General features: G+C 43.4%; 1 protein-coding gene across 1 annotated transcript; it reads right to left on the minus strand.

The window, feature by feature from the left end:
* Positions 1–7,591: 7,591 nt before the first annotated feature.
* GABRQ (gamma-aminobutyric acid type A receptor theta subunit) lies at positions 7,592–23,144 on the minus strand. The gene is made up of 9 exons (XM_023752980.1): positions 22,996–23,144; positions 20,918–21,006; positions 16,036–16,103; positions 13,429–13,649; positions 11,490–11,572; positions 10,832–10,969; positions 10,105–10,257; positions 9,135–9,374; positions 7,592–8,397 (listed from the first exon to the last, which is right to left on the minus strand). The coding sequence occupies exons 1-9, from the start codon at positions 23,142–23,144 to the stop codon at positions 7,592–7,594; spliced, it is 1,947 nt and encodes a 648-aa protein (XP_023608748.1).
* Positions 23,145–24,139: the final 995 nt, after the last annotated feature.

The raw sequence follows: 24,139 nt of genomic DNA on the forward strand, positions 1-24,139 counted from the left end.
ATTTGAAAAATTAAAAAGAGAAAATTTAGCCAACTAGATAAAGGATAAGTATGAAAAACCTATAGCAAAACATTAAACTTATATGAAGAAAAGTTGAAAGCTTTTAAGTTTAAATTGGGAACTAGACAAGGATAACTGCTACCACCAATTCTATTCAATATTTTTATAGAAATACTAGTCAGTGCAGTAATGGAAACAGAAAAATAAAATATATAGAGATCAGAGAACAAGAAACAAAGATGCCACAATAGCAGGTTAGATTGTATATGAAGAAAATTCAAAAGAACTTGTTAAACTATTGAATCAATGAAAGTGTATATAAAGATTGCTGACTTTAACATTGATATACAACTTTGTTTCAATAGCAATAAATAGTATGTCAATAAAAGTAAACAAAATGTAATCTGTAACTTATCATACCAAAATATCAAGTAAGACTAATGCTGGCCAAATAACATTTAATAACTTCATGGAAAAATGGATAAATGCTACTTAGATAAATTAATAATGTTTGACATAAATATAAAATATAATAAGATCATGGATGTGAAGATTCGATATTGTAAACACATTAGATCTTTCTAAAATTAATCTATAGATTGACCACAATAGCAATAAAAAGCTCAAAAGGCTTTGCAGGTGAATGTGTATTTATGTACATTTGTATATGAAACATGACACAATGATTCTAAAATTTAAATTGACATAAATTGGGCTAAGGCTCTCTTGAGATATTAGAAAATAAGACAAGTTATGCTACTAGATAAGAACTGTTAAAAAACTATAGTAATTAAATTTGTGGTTTAGATGCAGGGGTTAACAAATAGACCAATGAAACTGCATAGAGCCCTGAAATAGACATGCTTATATATGGACCCTTGATTTATGAAAAAGGTGCAATTTCAGAGCAGTGGGGAAAGAACAGTATTTTATGAATGACAGTGAAAAAACTGGTGTCTATATAAAAAAAATGCAACTAGAACCCTCCTGTTATTATACAAATATCAACTGCAGAGGGATTAAATACTTACTTTTTAAATTGTTATAAAAATGTTCAGCCATACATATAATAAGTATACAGAATAGTAAAATGAACCTTCATATATTCTATCATCTAGAGCAGCAATTTTCAACTATTTTCATCTCATGGCACACCTAAAGTAACTACTAAAATTCTGTGGTTGAAAATCACTGATTTAGAGAGCTAGCAGTCTGGGTCAAGTAGAGCATGGATAATGCTGAAAAGGAGGCTTGGGACATTGGTCAGATTAGTAACAAAAAAGGTGAAGATTATATGAATTGAGAAACATAGGAAATGGTAGCTTCTTCTGCCCCCTTATCTCCAACATTGATGTCCTTATTACCTCATGGGCCTTTGTTTTCAAAGAGCAGGACATTGTACTTAGCCATGGCTTGGGAGAAAGCTACCTGGGCCAAGGATCTGTTCATTTTGTCTCCCACTGCACCCATCTTTCTGCTGACCTCTGAGACTCTGGAGAGTATGTCTTGACATACCCATAGATGTATGACTTGACAGCATGATTCCAGAGACTCATGACAAAGGGATGTTTTGCTCTGATGAAGGTGTCCTGTAGATCCTACTGTCTTGCAGAAAATCCTTTATGTATACCCTCACTATTGGGGCTTGGGATTACTTAATGAAGCAAAAGAGGGGTCTCTCTACTTATTGAGGTCAGGGGTACTTTAAATGAGAGGATAGGAATCACAGAATGATTCAACAGTGGTCAGGCAGCTTCCAAAGATAGCAATAGGAAGGCCTTTTTCTCTAGCACATAACTACCACCAGTCTCATCAGGAAGAATGCAAATCCTGCCATAGCTGAGTTGGTCCTGAACAAAGTGGACCTGGAGATGCTCAAGCCTTCAGTGAAACCTCTGACAAAACTACAAGTAACCTTATTTTGGCATCTCAGTTTCAAAATTCTTCTGAGAGTTCTGTCAATAGTGGGTACAGATGAAAGGAAGTGTGTGTAAGAGATAAATGGATGAGCCCAGTATTAAGACAGCAATTCCCAATAGGTAGATGAGATGACCAACATGGACTCTTTCCTCTTGTAGGGCCCCCTCAGCCAACTGACTTGTGGCCCTATTTATGGGTGACCCAATTCTCATTTAGAGAATGAGACTGCCAGCCTAATGCCTTTCTAATCAGGAGGTTCAAATCCCATTTTGATGGTCCAGGGACTTCATTAAGACACTTCCATGACACTCAACTGCTGAGCCACATTGGCCAGGACAGCGTGGCATTTTAATGAGACTCCGCAAACTTTCAAAACCTGAATATGATGTTCTCTTTTCACCTTCACAGGGCTTTCTTTTTTATCTTTAATTTCTTTATTGGTTAAGGTATTGTACTCTATTCTTCACATCTACATCAGCAAAGGACATTTAATTTTTTTATAAAGACCCCCCCAATGGAAATAAATGTCCATATTGTATTTTGGCACCACAATGGCTTGCTATGTTTTAAAATACTTTTGTTTAAAATGATTAGAATAGCTTGTGCAAAAGTGTAAACTAATTTTACTAGTAACTGTGACATTACCATTTCCCTTCCACTCAGAAACCCTGGATTCAAATGCCCCAGGGTATGAGGAGGGCAATGTGCAAAGCCAGGGGAAGGTGAAGATGGGCAATGGAAATGAGAGGTTTCCAGGGCTCAAGTAAAGCTCCCTCCCAACTCAACAGAGAGGAAACACAATGACCCATAAACATATTTGCCATCATATATATATATATTTATTTTCTTCTTTTGGCTATTTACAAACCTTTATTTCATCATAATTTTCAGAAGCATAATTTTATGGTTTCATTTTTTAAAATTCAGAACTGGTCAAGTCTTTTTCATGCAAGAATTTACATTTAATAAGAATAAAGGGCACCAGGTCATCTTGTGGGGTCTCTGCTGCTCTGCGTCCTTTTGTGGGTCAGGCCATCCAGGGCACGTGGATCTTAGTCCTCTTCCTTTCTTGGTTTTCATCTCTTGGACCCAGCACCTCTCCTGAAGAAGTACATGCGTATATGTGTAGTTTTACTTTATTTCATCTGCCTCCAGAATGACACTGGCTTGACTGGCTTCTGAATAATTCCTTGGCACTGTGGTCAGTTGCACTACACCTGGGTACCTTCAGTTCTGCTGATGATTACTGACCCCAGGGACGCAATCTAACAAGATGGTGGGTGCAAAGTCTCACACATGTTGAGTCAGCAAAGGTGACCCTGACCAACTGGGGCTTTTTCATAATTGAAGTATTTGAGGATGACACTGTAACACCCCCCTCCCTACCCTGAAAACCCAACACTGATAATAAAGATTTCATATTGATCACAGGACATTATACAATAAACATGAACACAATGCATTTTGTAGGACAAGTCACAATTTCCTTTGATGCTCAGCACCACAATAGGGTACCATATTGGTGGATAACTTAGCAAATGCATTCATTAGTTAATAGCTCAGAATGTTAGTTAGCTCTTTTATGTACAGAATAAGGAATGGCCACAGTCTCAGCAAAACACAGCTCTAAAAATACGAAGACTTTGCAGCATTGCTATTAACTAGATGACATGGATTGTAAGAATACATTTGACAAGCTCTAGTAAGACTCAACAGCTCCTCTGTTAGTTCTGCAAAAGCAACCCACAGTGTCAGATGGAACAGGAGAGAATTTGGTAGGAAACATGTCCCACATAAATACAATAAAATGACACTTTGAAGAGACAGAGGGTGTCTTTCCCATGGTAGTGATGGAGAGGGTATTTGAGGGGGAAAGTTAATATGATAGCCCATGTGAGGAAAAGAAAGGGAAATTGGTAGAGGATTAAGTGGGGGTTGTTCCATCCCAGACTTAGCAACACCTTTTCCTCTGCCAAAGATCAAAATTATCTATCACCACAAGCACTCTCTGGCTGGGGCTGAGAGAGGCTCCATGGGCCAAACCCCAGGAGTGCCCTACTTGATGCTCTGCACTTCTAGAGTTATTTAGTGTGAGGTATGAAATAGGAGGGGATATAGGCAGCCAGTTGGAGGAAGGTGTGCCTGTACCACTGGGGACAGCTGAGGATAGGGCTCAACAATGATGCTGAAGACAGAACACACATTGAACATGACAAGGGGCGATCTGGCAATTTTCAAGCTAAAATGACCAAGTCCATGGCAAACTCACAAGGTTCAAGTTTCTGAAAAGATGTCATTGCCAGACCTCCACCTCACCTTGACACTTAGCCTCACACAGTGTGAGTTGCAGTACAGTTCAACACATTGCAGCACATTAGGGCAATATATTCTTTTTAAGATATACTATTATATCTAGCTATGTGAATCTATAGATATTTACAACTGGCTTCTCTACTCTTCTTCTGTGCTTTGAAGTTTTCCTGTGCATTGCTGCCAGACACACCCTAAACCCCATTTTTGTCCCCGCTGATCTAGTCTCTTTCACTAGTATGACCTCACCCTAAATGAACTGTTTGCCTCCTATAGGGCTCAAAGGCCCTCCAGGATCTTGGAAACCCAAATCCAAACCAACCAACCAACGTTTAAGTCTTCCTGTAGCCATGGTGGGAGCTTCATATGTGGGGTCATTGCTACCCCTCCAGCCTGGATCTCTCTGTGAGGGGTGTCCAAAAAGAAAGAAGCAATCTTAGACTTTCCAAGGGCAACTTTCTTGTTTTTAATCTGTCTTACAAGATGTGTGTGTGTGTGTGTGTGTGTGTGTGTGCGCGTGCGCGCACATGTGCGCATACAAGTGCAAACACATGTGATTGTGTTTGTGACATATGTGCGGCTGTGTGTTTGTGTATGTATTTATGTGTACTAGTATATGTATATACTGCTGAGGGTGAGTGCCCAACATGTGTATCATGTATGTGTGACTCTGTAGATCTCTGTGGGTGTGTATGTGTAGGAGGCTATATTTATATGCTGCATCTATAGAAAAGAAGAGGAGAGGTGACAAAATGGGTTGATCCTGGCAGGCAGTCCCTGGGACCTATTGTACTTCTCTTCTTGGTCAGCCTTCTCACCTTTCTAATTATCTCTTTCCCTGGAGGGGGTGGAAAGAGGGAGTTCCAAATCCAAGGCTGAAGTTCAACAACAACCATCCCAGGGTAGCTACTAAAGCACTGCTGCCCCTGAATGGACTCACCACCACAGTCCATGCCTGCAGCCATCTCCCAGGTACCTTTGGTTCTCTGCATCCAGCTGTTAGCATCCAATTCCCTGAGTCATTTCCTCACATCACCAACTTGCTTGGGGCTGCCTCCAAGGTCAGGCTTACAAGGTGGTTGAAATAAAGGGATGAGTTATCAAGGCTATATACAACCATCTCTATAGTTCTTTAGTTCTTTATATCATATTTCTGTTCTCAATGCATCTTTAAGGCATTCCAAACACGTCCTTCCAGGACAAAGCAAAATGCTCTGCACTCCCAACTTATCCCACAATTGAGCAATTCCTACCTTAAGGCACTAAATTATCACTTCCTAAGACTTTAGGACTACATTCACTTCTATCCAGGAGATAGCACAAATGGGTGGAGGGAGAAGAAGAGAAGCCACTCCCTGAAACAGGAATTGGAAAGAAGCAGTTAATCAGCCTGGCCAAAAAGACACCTCCCCCTTCATGTGGGAACAGGCCAAGGGAATTCTGTTGGTTCTAGAAGAGCCACCAACAAGAAATACATATGTTTTCAGGTGTATTTCCTTTCACACCCATTCAAATCAGATAAACAAGCATAAGTATGCACACGTGCACTTAGGCCTACACTCAGAATATACCCATGTGTGTACACACAAGCACACACATACATAAATCACAAGTTTACACACTCTTTCATAAAGGTGCATACACACATATATGTATCCACACATTGTTATATATACATTCTTATACATACCAATAGAGATTTACACTGATATACATATAGCTATACAGCTTCTCAAATAGTTGTATGTGCACATAGAACTACCTTGATGCACACACACACACACACACACACACACACACACACTGGTATACACAGAAACAAACACAGAAACACAGTTAAAAGGGGAGGTGACTGAGGGATTGCAGGGAGGCTGCCTAGGAAGGAAGGAGGATCATATGCTGAGTGCTTTGCAAATCTTGTTCCTCCATGACCTCAATCAAAGAGTTGGAGTTGTTTGGCACATTAGAGCACAAACGAATTTCTACTTCCCTTAGAAGCCCCAGTGAGTGGGCAGTGCCCATATTCCATGTGTTCACACTGGTCACTGGCCTCTTCCTGCAGAAATGCTCCAGGTACCATAGAATGAGGTGTGGTGCCTAGCAGAACCTGATGGAGCACCCCCTTTTGTAAAGTGGAGGGGAGAAAAAGGGAGTGCCTCAATTGAGAGAGTTAAGTGGACAAGAAGGAAGAGCAAGTGGTGTGGCTTTACCACTTACTGGCTGCATGTTCTCAAGTTCCATTTTTCCCCCTTGGAACATTGGGACAATGTGCTTTGCCTTCTCTAGCTCACAGGGCTCCTGTGAGGGTCTGACGATATGATGGTTCAGTGAGCTATTGACACTACACTGGACAAATAGAAAGGATTAGTATAGAGATTCACAACAGTTGTTCATCTGCTATTCTAGATCAGATGGTGAAGTAGCAGGTCAGAACTTTTCTAACTCTAATCTTCACTCACCACGTATTTGTTCTATGACTAGTGTTCAAACCAGCATCTGACCTAGACAGATGTACTAAGTCCCTATTGTCAAGCATTCTGGAGCAGAAACATAGACAAGAGAAATATAGACAAAGATGCCAGTTCAATTTGGTTAATCTCCAAAATCTCCAACTTGACATTACTCAGCACCTCACAGCTCCTGCTAGAAAAATGCTCTCACCTGACATTTCACTCAGCACCCCTATCTACCCACCTACATTCCACTCCCAATCTTGTGCTACAACAACACACTCAAAATAAAACAGAAAAATAGTGCAAAAAAGGCACTTTCAAAAGTCCTCAGTTTTCCTAGAGCCAGTCTACTGCACTTCCAAGCCATAGATAGCCCTTTCCCTGTGCATCCTAGCCCAACTAAGCTTGACTTTCTCCCATAAAACCCTAAGCAACAGGTGAGCAAGGACCATAATCACTAGGAGGGGGGAAAAGCATAAGAAAAAAGTAATGAAAAAGAAAATTCAACACTTTAGGGGGACAGAAAAGTCACCAGAAATGTTTGTGCAAAGGGCTCAGCTACTTCCTCTGTCCCTCAAGCTGGCTTCTCTCTGTCCTCTAAACATTTCCAGGGGCTTTTCTGTACTTATTAGATATTAAAAATATTTGAAAAGGTGGCAGTCTTTCAGTAGAAATGGAAAATCAATTAGCTATTGACCTCTAACTCTTTCTCAATCCCTTTCCTTCCAGCCAGAACACGTTATTACCAACTACTCACCACCTCATGTTTATAAAGAGAAAGGTAGAACTGATTTGACTGTCCAAATAACCAAAATTAAATTAACAAAGGAAAGAAGGCAAAATGGAACCAAAATAAACTGTGAAAGGAGCACAGCACAGTGTCCCTGCTACTCTGGGGCACTATGGGACTAAAAGCCATGGTATGGCCAGTAAATAATGTTGAACACCACAAAGGCAAGAGGGAAGAGGATCCGGCACCACTTATCAATCTTAGGAATGTAGTCAGGGTCAAAGATCTCAGAACAAAACCTTTCCCTGCAGGAGTGCCCAGGGCTTGGGGGGCAACTATCATCAGATTCTGAACTACTGTCCTCATCTTCATCAAAGCCCATGAAATTGTCATCATTATGGCTCCAGGCAGTGTCAGCATCACGCTGTAGTTGGTTCTCAAGGTCAAGGTAGTCTTGTTCAACGTTGATGTCACCAGGCAAGTGAAGGAACTCCTCACGGCATCTATGCATGTTATCAGGCTCACAGCTTGCTTCTTGCACACACCCCTGGCCATGGACGAGCAGATGCTTTCTATTGGGGCCATAGCCATGGTTGTCATCCAAGCTGTAGCTCTCTTCAGGGTCTTCTGGGTCACAGAAGGTCTCGGTATGGCAATGGGCATCACCAGGATTGTAGATTTTGGTAGGAATAACACTGCCATCAGTCTCAAAACCATTAAAGTGGGTGTCACCGCTGTGCAGTGCCTGCTCTGAGGTGGAGGAGAGATCATTCAAGCTTTCTTCAGTGGCCAGCCAAGACTGGAGCGAGAGCGAAGACAGTGAGCTGAGGCTTTCTGAGGTGGCCAGTGGGACCCGCTCTGAGATGAAGGTCAAATAGTCGAGGCTTTCTGGGCTTGCTGAGTGGGCCTGCACTGGTCTAGAGAGAGGAGAGCCACTTTCGTCTTTGATGTCAAACTGGTCATCTTTTGAGGAAATAGTGGATAGACTCATAAAGTCGGCAGATTCACATCCTACATGAATAACCACTTTCGGGGAGGGAGGAGCACTTGTGATCGTTTCGACTGACAGAATCTCCTCTTCCTGGCTTCTCTGGCACACACGGGGCTGAGGAACAGGACCAAGAGGCTGTTAGCATGTAAGGGAAGTCCCTGGTGGCTGCCAAATCTGTGTAACTCTGAGGCAGCTGCTCCCTCTGGAGTGCTGTGTGGTGAACAAGGCAAGGCCTCCTCAGGCAGTTAAGATTTGGCTCCCTGTGAAAGAGGGAGTGGTGCTAGACATTAATGTACCACCAGTAGCAAAAGCCTCAGCATGGCTTTGGGAGTCAGAAAAGCAAAGGAAGGAAGGGTAGACCAGCTCTCTGTTGTCTGGTTTTTTTTCCCTTTCGACCTCCTTATGCTCCCGTTTGCTCTGGCTCCATCGCTTGCCCTTGGAAGCATGCTAAGTGGACTAGATTTGAAGACCAAAGGTCTGGGGAAATCTAGCTTTGCCACTTACAAGCCTTGTGACTTGGAACAATGTCTTAACCTATAGAGGAGTGATAATACATTTTTCTACTTCTTTGTTATCTGGTGTGTGTGTGTGTGTGTGTGTGTGTGTGTGTGTGTGTGTGTGTTAAAGGAATTACTAAGAAATGTGAAAGGGTCAAGTGCTAAGCTTAGGCTAAAGCGGTACTCAGGAAAAGCTGATTATCAGCCAAAATGTCAAACCTGCAGCTCTGATTCCTCCTGGTAGCGATAGTGATCCATGATTTTTCGAGCTCTGCTGCATTGCCTATGACGGCGCCGAGTTCCTACTCGGCTGTAGAAAAGATAGTTGATGTAGACATATTCCAGCAAGGACAGGAACACGAAGAAGAAGCATACAACCATATAGATGTCAATGGCCTTGATACAAGAAAATTCAGGGAGTTTTTCCCGCAGGTGTGAATTGATGGTGTTCAGGATGAACATTGAAGTCAGACCTATAAACAACATGGCATAGGTGGCTGAAGTTCTTGGCAAACCATTGGACTCATAGTACAGGAAGGGAGCAAAGACAATTTCTGGGGTGGGGAGGGTTCTCAGCAAAAAAAGGCCTTCAGCTCTCTAAGTGTGGGGCCTTTCCTCTTTTTTTCCTCCTCCCCATCTTTACACTGAGCCTGTGCTTCAATAGTTCAGTGACTTCTCATTGCTCTTAGGATCAAGTAAAAATTCTCTAGCTATGATTTCACAGTGATTTACATCTCCAGTCCCATTTTACCCTATAGTGGCCCTTACCCTTTGGCTTCTAGTCCATATGCTTTTCTTTAGTTCCTCAATACTAAATGAGATCACATCCCTAGAAGGTTTTGTGAGCCCTAAAATATTACAGAAATATAAAGTTTTAGTATAGTATATGTTCCTAAAGAAGGAGTCTAAGGAGTCTGCCTCAAAGACGGTGAAGGAGAAACCATGCATTTCTGATCTGCATTTAGGACTTGTCCATTCATTTATATATCCAGAAAATAATGAATTCTGGTACTTTGGGCCTAACACATGAAGATCCCAGCCCTTATTTATTTCACACCTGTTGGTCTCTCTGCTGGGGATTGGCTGAGTACCTGTACAAATGCTTTCCTTGCCCTTGCAGTCACACACTGTTCCTATACTTTTCCCTTACTTTCAACTTTTTTTCCTCTCTGGGATTTGGGAGAGAGGGAGGGAAAGACCTACCGATTGTCACCCTGGCTACAGAAGATTCATAGTTCATCCAAAACGTTGCCCAAGAAGCAATAGTGGTGATGATAGTAGGCCAATAGACCTGCACAAGGTAGTTGATAATTTTCCTCTGGATCAGGAATCTCAGTATTAGTCGCACATAGGAACCTGGCAAGAAGACATACTGTTAACAGGGTGGCAGGTTCAAGGGGATTTTCAGGGTTAAGTATAGGATGGAGGAAGGGAAATCAATGGGCAGTTCAATTTCTAATACTACAGCCTTGGTGGTCTGCCGAACAGACCACATTTGCTGCCTTAAGGACAGTGACAATGGCACGTGTCCATATGGCATAGCAAATCTGCTTTCTTCTTCTTCCTTTCTCCCTTCCTCCATGTCAACTGAAATTTAAAAATTGGAGAGACATGACATGTTTTAAAGCTGCAAACAGATGGAGGGTGAGAGGCTGGCCCTGAGAGGAGGCCTGCTTTTATCAACACAAGCATGAATTCTTTATACCTGTGGAGTGTTAAACTTGGCCAAGTGCTTCCACACCCATTTCCTTATTTGCAGAGAGTAAGCCACAGGGACTTTAAGAAGAGTGTTTTTGGAAGGTTCCAGAATCAGAAAAAAAATAGCAAAGGAGGCCATGCAGAGTGTAGAGGTCCAAGGCAGAGGTCCCCAGAAGTTTATCAGGGTACCAAAGAGACAAGAGACAGGAGACAAGGAAGTAGTTAGACCCACCTGTGTAGAAAATCTCCTCTTTTCTAGTTATTATTTTTCCCAGGAGGTTAAACTGAGGGATCTGTAGCTTTTCAGTCCCCTGGATGGCATTCTCATCACCTTCCCAGTATAACATGATGTCTTCAACCGTGTAACCATCTGGGAAACAGAGAGTAACAGAGTTATCCAATCTCAGAAAGCAGGGATAGGCAGATTTCACACTAGCACAGTCTGTGGAATCAAAGGATGGTTGATACCTGCACTTTGGGGGTTCCTTTGTGTTTTGCTGAGTCTGAGCATTGGGGAGGGGGGCACTTGGAAAGGGAACTCTCAGTTTGGAGGTGTATTGTTGTTGTTGTTGTTTAGCCAGGAAGGAAAGCACAGCAAAGAAATGTGTTCCTACCCACTAGCTTGTGCATAATTTCCCAATAGCAGGGTAAAATTTTCTCATGGGACTATTTACACCCTAAAGTCCACCTTCTCCCAGATGCCATGTCTGTCTATCTATCTATCTATCTATCTATCTATCTATCTATCTATCTATCTATCTAGGAGAAAAGAGACAGGGAGGGAGGGAATAGGGGAGATGTGTCATTCCTGTCACTATCAAGTCTGTCTTTAGTTTCTCAATGTCCACAAACATAGGTAGGGAAGAAGGGTCCATGAGAGATAGACATACAGCTCTCCACCTCCAGCTTGCAAATCTGCTTGTCCAAAGGGTATTTCTGAAGATTCATAGAACAAGCTGCTGTGGTGGTGAGTCTGCAAAGGAAAAGCAAAAGGAAAGGAAAAGTGAGTCTAGCCCAGGCAAGCAGCCACTCCTGAGAACATTGCAACGTTGGGGAAGGAGAGGTATCCCAAGGACTGACCTGTCCAACACCTTCCTGTACTTCCTACACTAGAGCTGAACCCTCCCTCCCTCCCTCCCTCCCTCCCTCCCTCTCTTCCTTCCTTCCTTCCTTCCTTCCTTCCTTCCTTCCTTCCTTCCTTCCTTCCTTCCTTCCTTCCTTCCTTCCTTCCTTCCTAAAGGTAAGATGACTTACAATTATGTAAGGAGAAGAGAGGGACATTGTATGTGACAAAGAAACCAAAATATCTGGCTGGACTTGAATGAATAATACATGTGTGGCATGTCAGGATACCTCAGGGTGTCCGAAGAAGAAGGGCCCTTGAGGAAACTGAATGCAGAGACAGAAAAAAAGGACTTTCTTGCTTAAGAAACAGCAAGATTGCCAAGAGGAAACTGCTGCACTGAAGCAGCTAAAGCTCCACATCTTCTGTGCAGTGCTCACATGAAGTCCTCAGGTATGGATGTAAACAGTGGCCCAGACCCATCTTTGGCCATGGAAGCTGTTCCCACCCCACAGTGCTCTCATCTTTGTGTATCAGACTTTGAGGGTACTGTGAACTAGCAAAATGTCAGTGGATATAAATGGGTAGGAGGGATAAGGTGGGCCATGAAGTGTTGGGCAGAGACTTCAAGTAGCCTTGTGTTGGGTCCATGAGAGGAATCTGAGGAGGAATCTTGAAGAAGCTGGGGAAATGGGAGAAGTGACCAGTGCAAACAGGATAGTTTTAAAAGCTCTCTGTCATCTGAGCTGGGGGGCTCTGCTCCAGCCCTTATTCTACCATTCCCAGCAGCTAACCCCAGCCTAGTCCCTTTCAACTTTTGAAATGATGTCCATTTTTCACAGTGGGTAGGTTTTGTGTGTGTGTGTGTGTGTGTGTGTGTGTGTGTGTGTGTGTCTCCCTTCTGTGAATCCTCCATGCAGCACTAATCAGATGAGGTCCCTTTTAAATGAAACAAGTGTGATCAGTGTCTTGTTCCATGTAAGCTTTGTTATTCTCTGACTCCAGCACCTTGTTCCATGGGACAGTGGATGGGCAAATAAGAGGGAAACAAGATACAGAACAGGAGTACCCTAATGAAAGAGAGACCCAGAGATAGAGCTGAATCCTGACAGCTACCTCTTGGGGAAATTTTCTGAGCTAAATTTCTCTCTTATGTCTAAGTGATGGTTTGTAAGAGATGACACTGTGTGGAGAACATTGGTGGCTGTCTGCAATGCTATATATGAATCAATGAGGAGTTCTAGCATGCACACATTCTGTGCATGCAGAGCCACAGATAATACACCCATACTGCATACCGCTGGGTCTCTACATGATACAAATATGACCAATGGCACAGCTCGGGCCCCCTCCCTTACTGCATGGACTTCAGAATTTATATGACTCCCTCCCTCACTACATGGGAGAGAAATGACACAAAGATAAATAACAGAATTCTATAATGCTAAAGCATTGATTTTCCAGTTGAAAGAATCAAGGAGGATTTATTGACAAAGAAGGCATTTGAGTTAGCAACTGAATGATGGCCAAGATTTGGACTCATGGAAAGGGCCACTCCAGACAGAAGCAACAGCAGAAGCCAAGGTGTGGAGACAGGACAGCTAAGGATGTCTGTGGAAAATTGGGTAGGATGAGTGAGGGGGCAGTGCAAGACAGGTTTGAAGAGCAACGGGATCCTCCGTGTGTTCCTTAGAGTGCGTTCATGGGATACTCAGTGGGAATAATGAAGCCTGCCAGGAGGCTCCCCTGACCTTTGGGAAACTCACCGGATGCCATAATGCACTGTTCCATCTGGGTGAAGCTGAAACATACGATTTTCCACAGTCATGTCAGGCACTAAGGTATCCTTGCTATTTAGAAAGTAGCAGTCGGGGAGCCACAACTTGTCAGCCATCCGATAGTCCAAAGTCAAGTTTAAGTTGGTCTCACAGTATGCTAGACGTGGATCTTTCCAGGTTTGATGAAAAAACATTGTGACCTTACAGTCCTGGGGAAAGAAAAGTAAATCTCAATTGTGAGCAAGGTTGTCCAACTTTTCATTCTCAGAGTGTGTGTATGTATGCAGGTGTAAGAAATCTATACTAATAAAAGCCTAGGTGGTCCTCACACCCTCGGGCGATGGCCTCACGTCATCACAAGATGGCCACCACAAGATGGATGGCAGGGAAGGGCAGTTGGGGGTGAACAGGCCATCAGGGGAGGGCAGTTGGGGGTGAACAGGCCAGCAGGGAAGGGCAGTTGGGAGTGAACAGGCCAGCAGGGGAGGGCAGTTGGGGGTGAACAGGCCTGCAGGGGAGGGAAGTTGGGTGCTACCAGGCTGGCAGGGAAGGGCAGTTGGGAGCGATTGGGTCAGCGGGGGAGGGCAGTTGGGGGCAATCAGGCTGGCAGGGGAGGGCAGTTGCAGGAGATCAGGCTGGCAGGGGAAGGCAGTTGGGGGCGACTGGGCCAGCAGGGGAGGGCAGTTTGGGGTGACCAGGCTGGCAGGGGAGGGCAGTTGCAGATCAGGCCAGCAGGGGAGCAGTTAGGGGTGATCAGGCAAGCAGGCAGGTGAGTGTTTAGGAGCCAGTGGTCCTGGATTGTGAGAGGGATGTCCAACTGCTGGATAGGACCTAAACCGACAGTTAGACATCCCCTGAGGGGTCCCAGATTGCAGAGAGTGCAGGCCAGGCCGAGGGACAACTCCCCCCCACCCCGCACAAATTTTGTGCACTAGGCCTCTAGTCCTATCAATAAAAGCCTATGTGGTCATCACACACTCATGCTGTGAAGCCCTCATGCCACAATGAGCAATCACCAGGAGGCTGCGTGCGCAGTGGGTGCACATGGGTGGGCGGGGCTGCGTGCGCACGCAGGTCGGCAGGGGCTTGATGCTGCATGCACAGCATGGAGGTGATTCCCGTGGCTCCATGCAGTGAGGCCTGGGGTCCCACAGCTCCATGCAGCACGGAGGCAGGACCCCCGGCTCTGGCTTACTTCTTTGGGGCAATCCATTGAGGAGCCCCGGATGGGTGGGCAGGGCCTACCTCTTTGGGGTGATCGATCACAGGGTTACCGCACTGTGAGAGGGCACAGGCCAGGCTAAGGGACCCCCCCCCCACTCTGAGTGCATGAATCTTATGCACTGGGCCTCTAGTACATTATAACTATTGATGACTAATGAAACATATGTAAGAATGTTAAATGTTAAGAATAATAAAATTAACTCTGGGGAATTAAAATCCAGGTTAAGAAATAGAACATTATCAATAATTTTCAAGTTTCGATGTATCCCTTTCAGAATATATTTCCTACACCTCCCAGCAGTAACCATTTAAATCTTAGATTTAAATGACAAGAATTCCCTTGTTTTATGTTGAAGTTTTTTTTAATCTATGTATGTGTTTCTAGGAAACATATTGCTTAGCTGGGCCTATTTGAAAATTTTTTTTCCCAAATGGAATCAAACTGTATGAATTCATAATATTCTTATTTCACTCAAAATTATATTTGTGATATTCATTCAGGTTGCTGTGTGTAATTAAAATTTGCTCACTTGCATTGCTTACATATTGGATAATATTTCTTTATATGAATATACTATGTATATTATTGTGTGAACACACCATTCATGCCAAAATCACAATGAAATAAGAATTATAAAGTGAAAGTTCTACGTCACACCCCCTCTAAGAACAGATGGGAGTTTCTAATGCTCCTGCCTTGCCAACATTGATATTGTCTGACTTTTGACTTTTGTAAATCTGGTAGATAAGTAATAGGGTCTCATTGTGGTCTTATTTTTCATTTCACTGATTAATAATAAATTCAAGCATATTTTCATATTTTTATTTGCTACTTAGTTTTCTTCACAAAAGTAAAGTTCATGTTCAAATTTTCTGATCATTTTCTTTTTGGTTCTTAGTATTCTTTTTATTAGTCCACATGAATTATTTATATTTTTGTATCAGTCCTTTGTGCTGCAAATATCTTAGTCCATTCTAATTTATCCTTTCACACTTGTTAAACTGGTTTTGTTTGTTTTGCAAAACAAAAGTTCCAAAAGTTTTGGCTAAACATAATTTTTATATAGTTGAAGTTACCAGTATTTATTTTTATGGTTTGTGTTTTGTCTTTTTTTTTATTATTAAGTCCTTATCTACCATAAAGGTGTAAAGACAGTATCCTATATTATCTTTTAGAAACTTCATAAATCTTTTAGGTCTAGAATCCATATGGATTTATTTTTTTTATTCCAAGTAGTTGTAGTTTCCAAAACCTACTGTTTCTCCATATGAGCTATGTTGCCTGTCAGAACAACTGGAGTTGGCTTATGACTTTGCCCATTGTTCCATGTACTTTGTCCCTAGTTTTACAGCTGGAGCTGGCACACTTACCATAGTTATTTCTGAGATGTGTTCAATATTGGAGACATACATAGATATTCCCACAGGCACAGGGTCACCTGCAATACAGGAAGACAATATTACATGTAGGGTAAGATAAAGGGTAAGAGTCTGAATTCAGGAGCCAGACTGCCTGGTTTTGAAACCCATTTTGACACTTACTAGCTGTGTGACCTTGAATAAGTTACCTAACCTCTCTGAGCCTTTATTTCCTCATGGGTAAAATGAAGATCATTTAAGCACTGGTCTCATAGTTAATGCAGACCAAGAACTTAGAGTAGGGCCTGGCCCCTGATACACTAAAAAGGAAGAAATTAGGGCAAAATAAAGAGAAAATAAGGTGATGAAGCACTCTTCTTTTAAATGTTTTCCTGATAAAAACTAAGGCACAATAAACCCAAAACCAAGAGCTAAGATATTTGGTGTGTATGATATTTGTATGAGTGCATGTGGGTGTGTCCATGTGTGAGGGAAGGTGTGTCTTTGTGTGAATGAATGGGTGAGATGTGCACATGAGTTTATGTGAGCATACTCACAGGGATGAGTAAATATGTGAGTGTGTTCATGTGCAGGTGAATGTGTCATTGTGTACATAAGTATATGTGAGCATGCCTGTGTGTGAGAGAATGCATGAGCATGATTGTGAGCTTCAGTGTGTGGTCTGAGAGTAAATGTGAGCACATATACATGTATATAGGCATGTTGTATGAGAGTGAATCTGTTAGTGGGTTCATGTGCAAATGAATATTTGTGTGTGAATGAGTGAATGTGTGACTATGTGTGAGTGTTATGTGAGTTTGTTATCATGTAAAGAAATGTGTGAACATGGGTGTATTTGGGAACATATCTGTGTGTGTGAATGTGTGTATATGAGTATATCCATGTGCATGAGTGAATCTGTGTGTATTCATATGTGTGAATGCATGAACACATTTGTGCTTGCATACATGGTATGTGATTAAACATGTAAGTACATGCAATCATGTAGGCATGTTGGTGTGTGGAAGTGAATTATGAATGTGTTCATGTGCAAGTGAATACATGAGCATCTTTGCATTTGCAAGTTTGTCTGTACATGAATGAATTTGTATTTTCATGTATGTGAGCATCTTTGTATGTGAGTGACTATGTGACCATGTACATATGTGAATAAATGTGGGCATGTTTACATGTATGAATATTTCAATATTATTTAAATGTTTTTGAGGGAGTGAATGTGTGAGCATCTTTATAAATATGAGTGTATTCATGTGAGTGTATTAATGTGGATGTGTGAGTGAAGGTATGCGAGCCAATGAAGGTAAGAGCACATTTCTGAGTGAATGAATGTGTGACCATTTAATTGCATTTAATTGAGTGTACTGTGTGGGAGTGATTATGGGGTTGTCTCTGTGAGATTGTTTACATATTAGTATATTTGTTCGCATGTCCATGTGTGAGTGAATACATGGTCATGTTTGTGTGTATAAAGTTGTCTTTACATGAGTGTATGTGGGTATGTTTGTGTGTTGAGTCAATATGTCTGTTTACATGCATGAGTATGTTCATGTGTGAGTCTGTGTTAGTATGTTAAGTGCATATAGGAGGGAATGTATAAATGTGTGCTTTTATGAACATTTTTGCATGAGTGACTGCATGTGTGTGAGTGAATATTTGGGGATGTAAGAACTTTTGAGTGTGTGATTGCATGTGTCTGTGTGAGTGAGCATGTTCATTGTGTGAATATGTGAATATTTGTGTGTGTTACCTTGTTCATATGCAAGAAATAACTGTAATACATTATCACACTTATATATTCACATTCATCATATGTATATATGTGTACGTAAGCATATTTATGTACTTGAGTGAATGTGTGAGCATGTCTGTGAGTGTAATTGAGTGTGAGTCTACGTGAGTGTGGTTGTATGTGAGTAAACGTGTGGCCATGCTGATGTGCAAGTGAGTTCATGAGCAAATTCATGTGAGTTAGTATATCACTGTGCAGGTATGAGTGAATTGTGAGCATGTCAATATGTGCATTTGTGCATGCTGATGTCTATATGTATTAATGAGTGAGCATGTTTTTGTGTGAGGATATTTGTGTGAGTTGATAAATATGTGGACATGTTTGTGTGTGTGAATGAGTGTGCTCATGTGTAAGTGAATACATGAGTCTGTTTGTGTGTTAATGTGGGAGTATGTGTAAGTGAGTGAATGCATAATTTAATGTGTGTGAATGTTTAAGTATGTATGTGAGTGAATTTGTGAGTGTGATTGTGGATGTGAGCAAGTTTGTGTGTGGATGTTTGGCTATGTTCATGTGCATATGTGAATGTCTGAGCATGTGCATGTGAGTGTATGTCAGTGTGTATATATGTGTGAGTAAATTCATTAGTGTATTGAAGAGTGTGTATGTTAATATGGTGTGTGTGTGTGATTGAATGTGTGAGTGTGTTTCTGCCTCCTGGCTTTCTTTTTTAGACCTAGGTCTGAGTGCTGCCCATTCAAATGTGATCAGGAATGTGAAAATATATACTAAACTATAAGATATTGTGGAAAAATGCATTTTCATTGTTTCCTCATTGGATCAAAGCTGCCTTCACCAAGCCCCACAGCTAAGTCATTATTCTATGTGTAGTACATCACACTGCTGCTATGGAAACATGTATGACACCTGCAATTCAGCCCATTGGTTTCATTGCAGGCTGACTACCCAGAAGCTGAGTTGCTAAGTGGGAAATGTGTTATTCCTATCTCAGTTCTTCAAAATGCAAAGTGCTACTGGGATTCAGCCTATGAATGGCAGCTGAGAAGTAAATGGGCCTCTGTGTGAGGTCATAGCCCAGACTCTAGCATTCAGGTTTATTGTGAATAATCCCCAGAAAAGTGCTCTGTAGTGACAGGGGTTTCTAGAAATGAAGTTCTTTATTACAGGCTTTCAGGTTCCCTGCATTCCTTCAGAGGATGGACACTGTGTTAGGCAAGTATCAAGCCCCAGAGAGGACAGGCAGTCAACCCCTCACTACCTCACTGCACTGTCAGACTTCTTATCCTAGACTAGTGATGGCAAACCTATGACACGCGTGTCAGAGGTGACACGCGAACTCATTTTTTTTGGTTGATTTTTCTTTGTTAAATGGCATCTAAATATATAAAATAAATATCAAAAATATAAATCTTTGTTTTACTATGGTTGCAAAGATAAAAAAATTTCTATATGTGATACGGCACCAGAGTTAAGTTAGGGTTTTTCAAAATGCTGATATATTGTGAATCAGCCACATCTGACAATCCCCAGAGGTTAGTCCTTGCCCTGCTCCTTACCCCTAGCCCTGGGTGTAAACAGAGATGGCATCTTGAAACATTTCTGTATACTGAAATGGATGTTGGTCAGCCTTTACTGAGAAACAAGAGAATGAGGAAAAGAGAAAACATAGTAGCTACTCCCTTGACACCCACCCACTGGTGCTTGGTGCAACTGATCAAAAACCAGTGTTATGAAATGGGATACTGGCTGTGCCCTGACACCTGAATTTTTATATTGAAAAGAGCTTGCCTTCTGCCCTCTCCACTCCTGCTTCCCAGTCCCAGTGCACACTCACCTTGGATCCTGGGGCTGCACATTCTGCCCTCATGGAAGGAGCACACAGCAAAGGAGACACAAGTGAAGTGTCCCACCTCCAAGCTTAGCCCAGGTGACCACCTTGGTTTTCAATGTGCCTCCCCAGGTAATTCACAGTCTTCCACCCCTCTCCCAGAAAAGGTCTATGACAAAGGAAATTCCCCACAGTTGTAAGCCCTTTAGGGTGGAGGCATTGCATATTCAGATGACCTTTCTCTATTCATATGTACAAATGTTAACCATTAGCATTCATTAACACTTTAGAATGGGGGGTCTACTACCACCTGCAGGAAGTGGAATGCTTTCTCTAACTTAGCCATTCACTCTCTTTTTTTGTGTGCTTCTTTTCTGTTCCTTTGAGCAGAAATGTGACTAATCTCTATTTAATGCACAGTTCCTTTTGCTTGTCCTTGGTCTAGGTTTTCTGGGTGTCCCTTGGGCTAGAGGATGCTACTCCTGTTCTGAGGGTTGCCTGTCCCTTATAAATTCTGACCTAGGCCATTTGCCTTTTCCAAGCGTGTGTGTGGGGGGTATGTAGAGATATAAGGAGAAACTGATGTATTGGCTTCCTGGAGGTTCGAGCATCAGTTTATTTGTCATTTCTCATCTCTGTGCTTGAGGTCTGAGTGCTAAAGTAAAGAGTTTGGATTTTATTTGTCAGTTAAATAAAGCCATCAAAAGTTCCTGAGGTGATAAGGCTGAATTTATAAAGATCATGCTGCCTGGAGTGTGTTGAATAAAATGAGCTTGGTGGGAACTAAAGGTTTAGGGAGTAGACAGAGGACCGGTGAATAGGTGACTTGGACAACACAGAGGAGACCATGCCTTTAATTTTGAACTAGCTGAATAGGGTGAGTGTCCAGGGTGCCCAGAATGTATATTCAAGTAGAAGAACATGTTACTCTCCACAGATGGGACAGAAAATTCTAGCCTGAGAAGCATGACACTTGTTTTGTTTGGCATATCCATTTCTGGGGTTAGCACTATCCCAGCCACAGCAGAAAGTGCTCTTCAGGCTTTCTCTGTGTAATTGTAAGAGTATGGAGGTAAAGAATAGGGCTTCTTTCAGAAAAGTGGGGGAAACTCCAGGGGTAGAGCAAAAGGCCTGGAGATTGGAGGCCGGATGGTGTTCACTGCAGATCTCTGAAGGGGAGAGGCAGAAGTATTGAGTCAGGGGAGTGCCACTGGTCAGCTTATTGAGTAGGGGTAGCTTGTTGTATCTCAGCTCTGTTCCACCTAACATGACTCTAGTGTCTGGACGTATCTTACCTCCAAAATGTGGTCTCAGACGGGCATCATATCCTGACAGCACCCTGTCCAAAATCTTGTTAACCACAGCTTCATTTGCACAATTTTTGCTAAAACAGAGAAGTCATCAGTAAATGACACATTGCTTCTCAGAGAACAAACACCAAAGAGCACGCCAGGTGTCACCTTGCCAGGGCCTTCCCTTCTCCTGCACACACACAGACATGTACAGTCATACATGTATGCGTCTCTCCCTGCTCCCCTCCCTCTCTACAGTGAGTCAGCCAGAAGTGCAGCAGTGACGCACTTTCCTCCTCCCCCTCCAAAGCTTTTATCCAGAGGATGGGGCACACAGATTGGATCCTGGTTACTAGGCAGGTTTAGGGGTAGAAAGGGGGAAGGCTATAGGGGATGTGGAGAGGGGATGGAGGGGACAGGTGGGAACCCTCAGATAAAAGAAACCTCACCTTACCATCAGCCTGAATACAGCTTTCTGGGTTGGTGGGAATCTTTACAGGGACACCTAATTGCCTCAGGAAAGTCATTTTCTACCCTTAGTGCCCTCCTGAGCTGAGCCAACCAGTTTACATTTTCCAGCGCAGTCACATTGCCACTACCTGGGCTAAGGCTGGGCATTTTGTTGTCACATATATGTGAACCTTTTTTGTACACCTGTTTTAAACACTTGGCATATGGCATATGACACAGAGAGAGCCTGGCTTATCTAGCAAAGATTTATGACCCTCACCCAATCAAAACATTTCAGATTCTTGAGGCTCAAGGCTGTCCTAAAAAAACAACAACTTGTATTCTGGGAGCAGGCATCTCTCTGGCTAAGTATGTGCTTCCAGCCTAGATGTGTCTTGGGTGAGTATATATAAGTAGACCCAGCTCAGCCCCGCAGAGCCGATCTTTCCAGAAATCTCTGATGTGCTCACCCAATTCATCTAGATCTTCAGTGGGTCTATTTCCCCCAAAAGGGGCTTGTGAATTGGACAGGCTCTGGCTATCACTATGGCTTTTAGAATCTTTGACGCAATGACCAGGAAATGTCAACCCCTGTGCATTTCAGTGTGTGTGTGTGTGTGTGTGTGTGTGTGTGTGTTGGATTGAGGTTGAGACCATTGCAGAGCTGTCTGCTGGAACCTTGCTCAACTACCCCCCCTTTTTTGATGACATGTTCATTTCTGGTTTGCCATTAAAATTATTTCCAATCATCTTTAATGATAAAATTTCATTATACATCATTCCAAAGTGTGCACATAAATTACTCCTAAATTACAGTAATGCATTCCCACCTGTTTAGGACTGCATATTACCCATATGCTAGCACTCAGGTTCCCTGGCCAATGCAAATACACATTTCTGTGTGATCTACACATAAAGGTTGACTGTTTAACATCTTTTTGGATATTTGCAGACTCAAACAAACTTAAAATCAAACACAGAAAAAAACCTGAATCTTCAAATGTTTTCACAGGAGTACGTACAAAAGTGCAGCCCTCTTAGACCACCTGGTTATACGGTTATACAGCCACCGATCGCACTATCTGTGCTCCTGTGAAGTTGAGTCATTAATTTCTATCTGCGGCATCAGAAAAGGTCCTCACTGCTCAACATGCACACGCAAGAACACACACGCATGCGCCTCAGGGAACAGACTAAAATGCGCACTCAAACAGGTGTCTCTACTGCGTATGCTTTGAGACTTGCCCATCACCCTGTACCACCACCTCCACTCCAATCCCACAAATGCCAAAATACGTGACTGGGGAAAACAGCCCACGGTCTTAGTTCCTGGGGATGGCTGGTAGACCCTGGGGTGAGGGCATCCTCTCCCCACCTCCGGGGCTGCAATTTGGGCATACAGGGCTCTGTCAGGCGCCACAGTAACAGGTGGGTTCCAGCACAGGACTTTTTTTCAACAGGTCCCCTCCACTCCCACCCAACTTCCCTCAGGGGACCCGCAGGCAGGGCCTGAGTGCCAGGGCTCCCTGACCCTGGGTCTAAGCCTCCCCCAACTCACTCTGTCCAAGTGGCATGAGGTTGCCCGCCTTGCTCTGTGGCTGCCCTGCCCGCCCTGGTGGCAACTGGCTTACCAATTGAAGACGTTCTGGATGACTTCAGGCATGGTCGAGGAGAGCTCGATGTAGAATTCCGGGAGGGAAGTGGTGTTGTTGCCCTCTGAGAGCCATGTCCTGATGAGTAGCAGGAGCACAGCGGCTCGCAGCATCCCTCTGATGCCCATGGCCGCAGCGCTCTAGGGGCCCGAGAGCGCTTAAGAGAGCCCACTGCCACTGGGACAGGGACGGGGTGGGGACAGTGCAAGGCGGGAGGGTGCTCGGGGGTCTCTAGGAGACAGTAACTAATGTAAGGAAAGCAGATAGGGGGAGAGGAGCAGCCCCCGCAGCTCTGCGGCAGGCATCACCTCTTGGATGCTCCTGGCAGCTGTGATGGTGCGCTCCTGCAGCCGCTTCAGGCTGTGACTGGGCACCCAGCTGGAAGCTCGATGGCTCCACCCACTCCTACCACGTCAGCACCCGCTGAACCAATCCTGCACATACCAGTTGCCGCACAAAAAGGCGGGAGCTCTTGTCTCCACCTAGAATCTGCGCGCTACTGGGTATCTCTCTCCCCCCCCCCCCGCCCCGCCCCCGCCCTCCCCTCCCTCTTTCAGGCCTCTGCAGAGGTTCCCAAGCTAGCCTGAGACAGACAGGGGCAGGGCCTGGCTGGGCGGGGAAGGGGGAGGGGAGCCACCTGCTAGAGGGCTAGGAGCTGATCTGTTGCTAGGGAGATTGGCTTGGTCCTGCTTTTCCTCTTTGCAAAATGAAAAATGTGCGTTTCTCTTGGATAAGCATGTGCTCAAGAGGGTGTGTGTGTGTGTGTGTGTGTGTGTGTGTGTGTGTGTGTGTGTTGAAGGGAATGAGGTGCTTTGACTACCCTGGCTGAATCTGTGTTCTGAAAGAGCTGGACACATTTGGGGATCAGGAGATATCTGACTGCTTCTCATTACCAAACCCCTGGCTCTCCAGTAACCCCACGTGCCTTGCCTCTGGGTGGAGTGGACAGTGATCACGAATGGGTTTTATGGCACCTCTGTGGCCATAGCAGGAGTGCCTTTTCTTAAGTATGGAAATTGGGCTCCAGGAGACTGAGAGTTTCTTGAAGGCTTTAGTTTCCCAGAGTATCCTTGACTCCAAGTTTGGGTCCCTGGGACAAAACTTAGGGAATTGGAAGGGTTTA

Source organism: Myotis lucifugus, unplaced genomic scaffold (genome assembly GCF_000147115.1).
Source record: "Myotis lucifugus unplaced genomic scaffold, Myoluc2.0 scaffold_40, whole genome shotgun sequence".
In the NCBI taxonomy this organism is placed as follows: domain Eukaryota; kingdom Metazoa; phylum Chordata; class Mammalia; order Chiroptera; family Vespertilionidae; genus Myotis; species Myotis lucifugus.

Coding starts and splice junctions, on each gene's coding strand:
- GABRQ (XM_023752980.1), bottom strand. CDS start 23,144: ATGGGCATCAGAGGGATGCTGCGAGCCGCTGTGCTCCTGCTACTCATC. Junction 21,007..22,995: donor ATCCAGAACGTCTTCAATTG/GTAAGCCAGTTG, acceptor TCTCTGTTTTAG/CAAAAATTGTGCAAATGAAG. Junction 9,375..10,104: donor TGTAGCCAGGGTGACAATCG/GTAGGTCTTTCC, acceptor TGTTGTTTATAG/GTCTGACTTCAATGTTCATC.